The sequence below is a fragment of the Nicotiana tomentosiformis genome, chromosome 4 (genome assembly GCF_000390325.3).
Source record: "Nicotiana tomentosiformis chromosome 4, ASM39032v3, whole genome shotgun sequence".
Taxonomy (NCBI): domain Eukaryota; kingdom Viridiplantae; phylum Streptophyta; class Magnoliopsida; order Solanales; family Solanaceae; genus Nicotiana; species Nicotiana tomentosiformis.
The window spans coordinates 60,516,856-60,529,191 of NC_090815.1; the positions used below are offsets into that span (position 1 = coordinate 60,516,856).

A 12,336-nucleotide genomic window follows, 5' to 3' on the forward strand; every position below is an offset into this window, starting at 1 on the left:
CTTTTGACATTAGATTATATTTGGCAAAGCAGCCCCAAAAAATTGGCTATGTATAATCAAATCTACAAAAAGCATACTTCCCTATTTATTATCTCCTTGTAATCCCCTCTCTACCTCTCTTTGTTGGCTCCCTCTCCCTTTCTCTCTAATATCTCTCACCTTGTGTCAATTTCTCAACTAAAAACCGGTCTATCACATGGTGTATATCCTCTAATTTGATGCCTGGACGACACATAAGAAAGCCGATTTCATATCTCTTTTTCGGCAATAATCTGTTTGGGCGACGTTTTTTCAATTGTTTTTTAATTTTAATGGTCATTTTTCTTATCTTCAATATTAATTAATGGGTGAAAGATATCTGTAACAACTTTTGTTTTGTCTCTGACGATTTCTTTTTAAAATTCTAAAGGTACTTTGAAGTTGAAAATGCTTGAAGAAAATTTTTGAAGTTGAAAAACAGTTTCCGAGTTTTGCCAAGAAGAAAATTGAAACGCATATTGAAAAAAAGAAGTATTAATTTTTGCAAGTAGTGCCCAAAAAATGCCAAGTTTTCCTTCACGTTAAAACTTTTCGATCTATTGAACTTATAAATGGAGAATGTGTTCTCGTTATATATGGGCTTATACACGAGAAATTTTATTATGAGGGAGACACAAGTATTACTAGTTGTGTATCAATATATCTGTAAGATATATTTTTTGTGTATATCCGCAGAAAATTATGTGTTATACACAAAGATATACAAAAGAGAAAAATAAAATTTTGATATACAAAGAAAATTAAATTAATATTTAATATACACAAAGAAGAAAAATAAACTTGTAACATACATTTTGGTATATACATGTTTTGATGTATTACACACTGCCATAGATAACAATACAATTATTTTCGTTATGATATTTATTTATATAGAGAAAATAATAAATTTAAAGAACTATGTTTATAATTTCATATTTTGGATATGCAAAAAAGAAAAATTAAATTTTAGTACACATTTGATATACACAGAGAAGGAAAATAAAGTTGTGATAGATATTTTGATATACATATTATTATTGTGATATACATTTATTGGCTACCTGGTACCAAATATTTACAATTAGAATTTTTTTCTGCTAATTATATGAGTATTTTTCATATCATGTTAAAATCCCAATTAAATTATCCTACTAAGATTATATAAATATTCTTATATATACTATTGTTTAGTTGCCTTTCTTTTTCGGTCCACCAAGTCGGCCTACTAAGGTAGTCCAATTTGGTCAGAGAACCCGTGTGCGTCCTTAAAGGGAGATGTGAACGATCGAAAATTGGAGAATGATAATTTTTTGGTTATCCATGGTGGTATTGTTGCTGGTAAAGCTAGAAAGTAAGATTGTTGTTTCTTGCTTTGTGCTCTGAAAAATGGAGAGAGATGGTAAGGGTGGGGGAAGAGTCTAAGTGAAAAAGAAAAAGTTTTTTTTTTTTTTTTGAAAATAAAGTGAAAAAATAATGATGTGTCATAAAAAATATGATATGGAGGACGACGTGTCATCCACATTGTGCATTTGAAGAACACGTGAGGTAGGGAGGATTTAAAGTAGTGTGTTTTAACAATTACGAGTGTGTGGATGAAACCTTGTAGGATATAGGGACCGGGATAACAAAGCGGGACAAACAAAAGTTATCTATTAGGCTATTGTGCCAAGTTTTATATTTTGAGATGCCGTCTTAAAATGCGTTCTCCCTTAACATTGAAGACACCTAATTCAAATAAGCGAACGACAACCAACAAATTTGATTTTCCAGATCAACACAAGAAGTATGTGTTAGTACGGTCAGCTTCAAAGGTGGTACTTTTATTTAGTTTGGAAAAGGGGAGAACGTCAAATTCCCAATTCAAAAGAAATACTAATGCTTTCCTTTTTCTTCCGTATTTATTCTCTAATCATTCATCCCTCCGTCACCAAACCCACACACCATCCGCTTTCTTCTACGCTTCAGATTTCTTCTTCCATATAACTTCACCAAAAATTCGAATATCCCCTCTTTACCCTTCTCCCAAACCCTATAAAATACCTATTCACGCTTTCTCTCTGGACCTTTTCCGTCGCCCGTAAATGGAGAATTCAAAAAGTAATAACAACAACAACGAAGCAGCAGCAGCAGCTAAAAGCACAACCGCCATCGCGGAGGCGGCCGATGCCAACAACCAACAACGAGTAAACCCCGATGGCGGCAATTGGCCATATGGGGATAGTAGTTCGCAAGTTGTGGAAATCAATGCAAATGGGGAATCGGGTGTTTCTGCTGCTGTGGATAGTAATGGCGGAGCTTCTCGAAGAACTCCGTTCACCAACCTTAGTCAGGAGGATGCTGATCTTGCTCTCGCCCGCACTTTACAAGAGCAGGTTTTTGCCCTATCCCCATTACTTGGCGTGAATACTGATTAGGTTTCAGCTTTGAACTGAAGGAGTTTTTTCTTTTTGTATTTTCTTCCTTATTCCCATAGACTAAGGGTGTGTTTTTAAATTTAATTTCAACTCCAACATGTTTTGCTTTGTATTTTTAAATTAGGATTGGGGTTATTTTACATCTTAAAGATTCAGCTTTTGTAACCCTAGATGAGCATGTTGTGTATATCAGGATCTTGGATGATGTTATTTGCTATATACCACCTATAACTATATTACATCATGTGTTTCGTACCTTCCTATATTTAGAAATAATTTTACTTTAAATTTGTCATTTTACTTTTAACGAGATGATTTATAGCCACATAAATGTGTATGCCTTGTTTTAGACCACAAGTTTCAAAAGACTTTCTTTTTTAAACTCCGTGCTAAGTCAAATAATGCCACATAAATTAGGATGGAGGGAGTATAAGATTCTGAATAGAAGTTTGGTGCACATGGGAAAAGAGTACTTTCTATAGTATCTGAGAACTATCTGAAGTCATTATGCTTTTATTTGAATCAAGTTTGGTGCCAAGTCATTATGCTTTTATTTGAATCAAAGCTTTTAACTTTTATTTGAGGTAAAGATAATCTAAATACTAAAAGCCCTTTGTAGAATGATGGTAGCTCACACTTGATTGAAGTAACTTATATAACATACTTAAGAGTCAAATTTCTAAAGCATTAACAGAAAATAAGTTGTTCACCGATAGCTATCATCATCCCAGATATCAGGCCTGTGAAAATTTTGGTCAGTTTGGTGTCAAAATTATTGGCTTCTATATTCGTTAACCTGAGGTAAACTTGCAGCTAATTTTGAATGAAAAAATAAATGTCGAATATTTCAACTAGCATTCTTGATTTTTAATCCTTAACTGAAGCATCAGTGTTGCGATGCCTAGAAGAGTAGTGATTGAACAAGAGGCTTTGGCGAGATGATTGTGTGTGGGGTTTTTTTTGTGTGTGGGGGGGGGGGGGGGGTGAGTTGCCTGTGTAGAGCATCCTTGGTTTAAAAAACTGGTGCTGTTTTCCATTGTGACGCTTCCAGACAATCATGGTTATTTAGAGGAACAAGATGGCAGACAGATTATAGGCTCGTGGGGCTGAGACAAGCCCATGAAAGTATTCTGGCTGGGAAAATAAGTTGAAGACAAAGCCGGAGAGCAAAGAGTCATAAAAAGAGAAATTGAGAGTTAACAGGAGGAGTATGGAAAACCAAAAAGAAAGAGGATCAAGAAAAATAAAGAAATGCAAAAAAAGGAAAGCGAAAATGAGAAAAGAGTAAAAGGGAGGGGAATATGGGGAGAGGAAAATGAGGAAAGAGTAAAAGAGAGGGGAATATGGGAAAAGGAAAAAAATCTATTAAGGAGAGGTTAAATTTACTACTATATGACAAGAGATCACATTACATGCAACAGACTTAATATAACATCATAACTCCAGTTTTTTGGTTGGTTGAATCGCTCTTTTGGGAACCACAACCGAATCGAATAACTAAGTAATGCTGATACACACCCCAGTCAAATAGGCCTGAGCAGTGTTATCAAAAGCGCGCTTAAAGTACGCTTAATACCGGAAACGAGGCTCAAAACATGTTGAGCGCTTCGTCTCGCATAGCGGGTGCTTCAGTGTTGTCATCAAGGCTCTAAAGCATACTTTTCTTTGCCAATGAGCGTAATCCTGAAGAGGCGACACTAAGCAGTTGATATTTCACTTTATTGTAAATTTTTTTCAATTTCTTTGTCCGTATATTTGGTATTCATGCTTATAGATATTTGTCTTGGACTATACATACATATTTGTAGTTTTTCTCCATTTGTGCCTTTCTTCGTTAAAACTGCGCTTAAAGCTCCAACAGACCTTAGAAATTTTTTGGGCTTTTCGCCTTTGATAATATTGGGCCCAAGTTAGTTTTTGACCAAATTCAGAATGCATCAGCTTTTTATCTGCAGCAGTACTCTTCATGCCGAACTATATTACTAAGATGTTTCCCTGACTTGTTGCTTTTTGGTTGTGATCTTGAAATATAAAAATGTAAACGTTCATTTAACCTCATTTGGAACTTGATAGGGATCAAATGAAACTGGATTTTCTCTTGAGTTAGGGAATAAAATCTTCTGTGATTTGTTTGTCCTTTTCAATCTTTGCTTATAAATGAGGTGACGCCCTTATGTTTAATCTTATAGGAAAGGGCTTATATGATGCTTAGCATGAACGGTGACGGGATTGATTTCGGGAGTTGGGATGGTGGGAGCTATGACCATGATGAGGAGGATGATGAAGATTTTGATGATCCAAGCGAAGAAGATGAAGATGATAGTAATGTAGATGAGGATGAAGAAGATGGAGAAGATGCATTCGATGTGCATGCTCATGATGAAGCTGGCGAGGATGAGAACCAAGGGATTGAGTTAGACCCATCGGCTTTTTCTAGTGATGAGGCCTATGCCAGAGCATTACAAGATGCCGAAGAGAGGGAAATGGCAGCAAGATTATTGGCCCTTGCCGGGATAAATGAAAGTTAGTCTTTTTGTTGAAACTTATTCTTACAGTTGTTGTTAGCCCTTTCATTCTGTTCTGTTATCTTGTAAAATATTGACAAATCTATGACTTTTAGTGTATGTTGGACAAGCTCAAGATCGAGAGGATCGTGGTATTAATTCCCAGGTAACAATCTGTTATAGAATTCTAATGGCTCTAAGTAGCATTTCTGGCCAGCTTAACAGTATTGCTTCTGAATATTAAATTTATAGTATCTTTATATGCGTCAATTCATCAGAATTTTCATATTCTTGCATGGATCTTGCATCTTGAACTCTTTGAGCTTCCTTTTTCATAAATTCAAGAAAGGTCAACGTTGATAAATTTTGAGATTGGTAATATGTTGAATTCACATAATCTTCATCTTGGATAATTGCATCCACCTGTCCCGTTGAAGGGACAAGCCCATGCAGAATATGTTTACGACAGTTTTTGGTATTAGTGTAACAACAACAACAACAAACCCAGTGTAATCCTACAAGTGGGGTTTGAGGAGGATAGTGTGTACGCAGGATAGATAGACTGTTTCCGATAGACCCACAACCCAAGGACAAATGAATCTGGTATTAGAGTGATACTTAAAAATAAAAATAAGTTGGGAAGTTAAAAGATTTGGTACACGCACACAGAGTCACACACACATATATTTGTTTTTCTCTTGTGATGCACACACATATATTTATGGAATTACGTTTTATCAAAACATTAAGTGTACTGCAGTAGTTCTATTCTATTAGTCTAGATATTGCCAGTACAAACAGTCATCACCAGCATTGTCACCACTGCAATAGCCCAATAAAGTTCTAGTCCTTCCTTCTATGGATCGTATAACAAGACTATTGCATATACTAAAATTTTTGTTACTTAAAGCATGCCAATAGGGCATTACTGATGAGAGAGAATTTCCTGTCAGAGAAGCATACGGTAAGCCTGTTCCCAAGTAAGAAAACAAAATTTCGATTTTCGAATCTTTGTTTGAAAATATTTTTCACAAGCCGTAATACGACCACTAAATGTTTTCAAGATGCCACTAATAACCAGTGATTTGTAAGTGCTTTTCCTTTAAATGATTCAATTTAGATAGTTGTTTGTGGCTCTGGTAGAGACTAGATTAACAGGTTATTACTTCTACAGAATCCTCCATTGCCAATAAAGTCATGGGCAACTATGTCAAGTCTTACTGTAACAACTTTAAATGCATTTGGAAAAATTCTTTTTAGAAAGGGTATAGATTTAAATTTTCGCGCAATCTGAAGACGAAAGGTGTTAGAAAATAGAGAGAATGGTTAGATGATTTGATGAGATAATGAAATGCAAAATACTGCTATTGTAGGTTGGAGATTCATAGACATCTTATATAACCAATGAGAACTTAAAACTAAACCTAACATGCTAACACTCTAATACGCTAATGCTTGACATTCTAACACGACCCCTCGAACTTAAGATTGAGAAAATCTCAGTTTTCCTTATTTGAAAAGTTAGGAAAGTAAATAGTCTTTAGAAAGCTTGGCAGAAAGTCACCATAAGCTTCTGATCACCAAGATTGCGCCAGGAAAGTTGTCATAATGGCCGAAAGATGCCAAAGAGCGATGGTGCAGCTGTAATGGTCGCTAGGCATGGTTTCATCAGAAGTCATCGAGAATAGATGCAGTGTCATAACAATCACCAGAAACAAGAGTTTTAGCTATAGCAATCTTTGGAATGAGACAAGAATAGTAATATTTTGCAAAAAATCCCTTCATTATTAATCAGCGCATAAGAATCTCACATTATTAATTGCTGCCTAAGTTGCTCTGACACGACAGTCTAGGTGCTGCACCCGCGTTGACACGATACTAGTATGAATGTGGGTATGGGACCCGTACCGGATCTGGTCAAACAATTTTGGATACTTTGACCATGACGGAAGGAAAAATTCGAGACGAGATACGATTTGATTCCTGAAATCAGATCCAAAACTAGGGTAAATTTGAAGAAAATAGAAAACTTTATCTAGGAAATCAATCCTTCACTTATCTACAACTTGAGAATAAAAAAAAAATTCACACTTTACAAGCTATACGTAAGTATTCCACAAAATTTATCATAATTTTAAAATAATTTTATATTTTTATGTTTTTTTGAATTACTTTTAGCCGGATCCCCGCACCCGTATCCGTATTAGGATCCGTATCCCCGAATCTTAGAATTTATATTTCGAAGGATCCGACCTCTATATCCGCACCTGTGTCGGACACCCGCACCCCCTGTCCGAGCAACTTAGGTTGACCCATTACATTCCCTTCATTATTTTTCACCATATAGACAATCCTTGCATTATAATTTTCGAAATAAATAGCCTATGAATACGAAGCAAACGACCCCTAAGGTAATTGGTGGATTGGTAAACATTTATTTTGTGGGAGATCTTTCGACTCATTCTTTTTGGTGTTTTCCTGAAGTAGGAGGACCTCTAATTCGAAAAGTAATAGAAGATGCCTATTTGTGAAGTGTTGCATTGAGGAGGAAAGTAGTCATACGGAGGGTTGATAAATGGGAGAACCACGGGTAAAAAACTTGACTCGTAATCAACAAAAGGTATTATGGTGGAATTGTTATTCTAAGAGAACCACTAGTAATCTTGAAGAAGCCCTTTAAAAACCCTTTTATATGCCTGTAATATACTCAATGTAAGACACTGTGTATGCATAATATTCACATGTAACCTAATTTTACTGACAGGCGTGGGCTTAATATGGACTTATGAGCGTGCGAGCATATACATAATATCAATGTCAGGTCTGATATTACGGTTTGCACGTGGATTCCTTCGCTTTCTTCAGATATAGACAGGATAAACATGTATATTTCTTCATGTTTACTTAAGGTTATCTCAGTCTGTTCATCTACAACGTCATCATTTTCTAGGCATAGAATTTCTGCACAATGGATAGTAAGACGAACTTTGTGATTTCGTATTAAGTTTATGTAGTTAACCATACATGTCTGTTTTGTTGCTTTTAGGATGCATGGGAGGATGTTGATCCTGATGAGCTTTCTTATGAGGTACTTCAGTTTGTTGGATTTGTTGTTTCTCTTTTAGACATCTTTCATATATTTTACTTCACATGCTTGGTATTGTTCATTTGTCTGTACTCATGCAGGAACTTATAGCACTGGGTGAAGTTGTTGGAACTGAGAGCAGGGGTCTTTCTGCTGATACAATTGCCTCTTTGCCTTCAGTGAACTATAAGGCACAAACTGCATCAGAAGGGACCACTGATTCGTAAGCTAACTTACCCTATGCTGTACTATTTTCTATATGTGAAAGTGCTCACAACTTGACACTTTTGCGCTCCAGGTGTGTTATATGTAGATTGGAATATGAAGATGGTGACCAATTGACTGTGCTATCCTGCAAACATTCTTATCATTCTGAGTGTCTGAACAATTGGTTACAAATAAACAAGGTATTGCAGCCCCCTCTCTCCCTCTTTCTTCCCCATCCACAATCCTTGAACTTTGAATGAGAATATATTGCAAATGGGTATTGCAATCTTAGCAGTCCTTTGTGCTTGCTATGATATCTTTGCTAAGCCATTTATTATCTTTGCTTTGCAGTGTTTGAGTCGAAATGTCATGTCATCCTATTTTTTCTGTTTTGTTGTTTGTAGGTCAAGTCTCCTCTACCTTCTGGACCTTCTTTTAGAAACTACACCAGTTTTGTCTGATATGTGGCTCAAGCCAAGTCTTAAATTTTGTGCTTTAGCTCCATCATGGTCTGCTGGTATATGTCAAGTTACTTGAACTCGTTTGCTGAGTGTTAACTGTGCTTCTTTTACAAATGCATTTCACAGTGAGCTAGATTGTCCTCTCATTTTATAGAATTTAGGTAACCTCTCTACGTTGGATGGTGATAGCTGGTTGCTCTACGCCTCTTCTCTTTCCCTTTTTTTTTAAGACTCTTGCAGTGACTTAGATCCTGGGCTTGAGTTACTTCACTTTCTAGCTATGTGCCAGACCAAATAGGAATTATTCTTATCCCATTTTGTGTGACACATTGGAATGGATATGATGATTAAGATGTTGGATTCCCTTGCACATTGCATCGTTTTCTGTGTATTAGTTGAAGAAAAATGTTAATAACTGGTAGTAGATTTGCTGCATTAAATAGAGATAAATCATGGTTTTGATTTCAGCTTCAGCTTAAATGAATTTAAATTCTTGAATTTTATGTTTGTCAAATTATTATGATGCATTTGCTCTCAAGCTTTACTATGAGTTTCTCTAGTCAAGTTATAGAACCTGCTTTTATTTGATAACCACTTGCAGAAAAGGGGGGGAAAAGGTGTGACATAGAAGTAGTAGTTGTTTCCTGCCTCTGCCTCTCTCCTCACGTGGTTCCTTCATCCTGTGTGGTCTATTAGTTAAAGTATGTGTTTAATGATCGCAATAGCAGGATAATATTAGCTATGTCCGCAAACAACTTACTCACTGGCTAAAAGTCGAGTGATCAGCCCATGCATCCTTTTGTTCTAACCTATATTTACAGATTGTTCACATATTCCCTGTCCTACTTGTTGAATAATAACATATTGTTACTTTTTAGTACTCATTTATATAAGATTGTTATTTCCATGGCTGCAGTTGATTGTTGTACATGATTTTTGTGCATGCAGGTCTGTCCAATGTGTAGCACTGAGGTCTCCACCTCCGGAAACAGCTAGCGTTATTGTGCTACTGAATTGAAGTTAGTGACTTAGTTCAATACAATCATTGATAGTAACACAGAGACTAATATCTGCTTGTTTGACCAAGTCTTTGATCGCTCTTGGCTGGCTTCTTTGTTCTCTGTTTCTCATATATCATGAGTGTACCAAGTTTCTAATAATTCCCTCTTTCTTCTTTTTCCTTTTTTCCTTTTAATTTTTTTTCCCACACCATCTCATCTGGCAGTTGTGATGGCATTTGAGTTTTACATCACTACCCTCTTCATTCTCTCCATTGAAAAGTATGCCTTTAAGTTTTAAATTTGGAGGTTTGGTGCGGTTAATATGAGCCAAAAGCTTGACAAATACGAGTCTTCGCGAAAGCCTTTAAGTTTTGATTTTTCATATGTTTTTATATTTTCTTCTGTGCTATTTTAGTCTCTTTACGCCTTATTCATTAAGATATTTGTTGTCACTCAATGCATTCGTTACATTTATTTCGTTGTGGTTTTGTAGAAAGGATCCCACATAATTAGGGGTGTCAAATGTGCGGGTTGAGTTAATTTTTGGTGGGTCAAGATGGGTGAGCCAATAAATACGTTGGTTATTGACCCGTTTAAAAGTTACTTGGGCTAAGATGAGTTGGATCAATGACCCACTTAAAATTTACTTGGCTAAGATGGGTTAGATCAAAATATGCTAAAATTTGGGTCATTGTCCGTTGACAACTCTTACGGAGCTAAATTCTTGTGTCAAGAAAATAAGTGTCAAGAAGTGGAGTGATAAGAAAAAGTCAAATTTACACTAATCTAAAAGGAAAAGTAAAAGTACAATGTTGATGCAGCTACTAAATAGTACTCTATAGCTAAAAAGTAGAGATCACATCTATCCTATTACTTTATCCCTTGAAGTAATCTCACCATAATTCATCTCATGTTCTTCTCTCTACTTCATTCTCTCATGCTTTCCAATTAGTAGTTATTTAACAAAGAACTTAAATTTAATAAAAGTAATAGAGCTTGCATCTTAAATTAGAATATCAAAGATAAAAGAACACATATTCTTTCTTTATGTTATGTTAAAAAACTACATAAAATGTAAATTATAAAAGTACTGCATATAAACTTACTATATAAAGAATATACAAGCTTGCTTGGTAGCATTCTCGTAACTTCAATGATTAATTGTCTATTGTTTTCGTTACACACACACACACACACACACACACACATATATATATATATATATATATATATATATATATACTCCCTAGCAAACTATCGTTCATTTTTTCACCTTCTAAAAATATACTCCCTCCGTTTCAATTATATATATATATATATATATATATATATATATATATATATATATATATATATATATACTCCCTAGCAAACTATCGTTCATTTTTTCACCTTCTAAAAATATACTCCCTCCGTTTCAATTTATGTGAACTCATTTGACTGGGCACAGAGTTTAAGAAAAGAGAGAAGACTTTTAAACTTGTGGTGTAAAATGAGTCACATATATTTTGTGTGGCTATAAATCATTGCATAAAGGTAAATTATTTCCAAATAGGGAAATGAGTCATTCTTTTTGGCACGGACTAAAAAGAAAATAGGTTCACATAAATTGAAACGGAGGGAGTATTAAGTATTAGACAAAATTATTATTATATTATTTTTTAATATTTAAAACTTTAAAATCAATTAAAATATTGGTTATTAAATAGTTTTCTTATTTGAATTATGTATAAAGTCCTAATATTTAGGACTTGAAAAGCGATAAAATTTTACCTTATACAAATTCCTTATTTGAACTATCTAACATAATTGTAATACCTTTGATGTTAATTTTTCTAATAATAAGGACTTTGGAATCAAGTAGAAACTCAAAATCAACGTATACCTGCTGTTTCATCATTGTTTGATTTTATGCTGCACTTAAGCATGTCAAAAGATAAAAGAAAGCATAGTTTCATATTAGAAATTAATTAAAGTGAATAGAGTATCTTTTTTAGGGTGAAAAATAGAGTATCTTTTTTACGAAGTAATGTTTTCGTCACTTCGTTTTTTGAAAAACTATTTGTTAGTTTGAGACTTAATGGCACTAGAAAATACATAATAGTGACTTAAAAGTGTAAGTCTCTAATGTCAATGAAAGAAGTTCTATATATCACATAGATATTTGGTTAAAATATTCAAATATAATCCGCAATTACAATTATTATTTTTGGACTAGCTTTTATTTAAAATATATAAGTTCATCATTCGTCTTAAAATAAACATATTGGATCAATTATGTGCTACCGTCTGTTCGGACCAACCATGAAACAATTATAGCTATTTAACCCAAGAATATACTCTCTCTCTTTCTATATATATATATATATATATATATATATATATATATATATATATATATATATATATATATATATATTATACTAATAATTAAATTGGAATCCACATATCTAATCAACATGAATATCAGGCCGCGTTTGCTATTTGAGATTAAATCCGATTCACAAGTAATTATCTTTGATGTGAACTTTACCCTACATAATCAATGTTATCGGATTCTGAAAGTATTACATAGAGTTGCATCGTTTGTTCTTGTGTTGATAAATGTATATGACGAATAGCTATTGCATGCAACCATAACCG

At 34.4% G+C, this 12,336-nt stretch overlaps 1 protein-coding gene across 1 annotated transcript; it reads left to right on the forward strand.

Annotated features, from left to right (window-relative positions):
• The first annotated feature begins 1,736 nt into the window (after positions 1–1,736).
• LOC104114018 (E3 ubiquitin ligase BIG BROTHER-related) lies at positions 1,737–10,075 on the forward strand. The gene is made up of 7 exons (XM_009624356.4): positions 1,737–2,393; positions 4,625–4,958; positions 5,056–5,105; positions 7,986–8,027; positions 8,126–8,247; positions 8,323–8,431; positions 9,641–10,075. Exons 1-7 carry the CDS (start codon positions 2,103–2,105, stop codon positions 9,686–9,688), a joined length of 996 nt encoding a protein of 331 aa, XP_009622651.1. The 5' UTR covers positions 1,737–2,102; the 3' UTR covers positions 9,689–10,075.
• Positions 10,076–12,336: the final 2,261 nt, after the last annotated feature.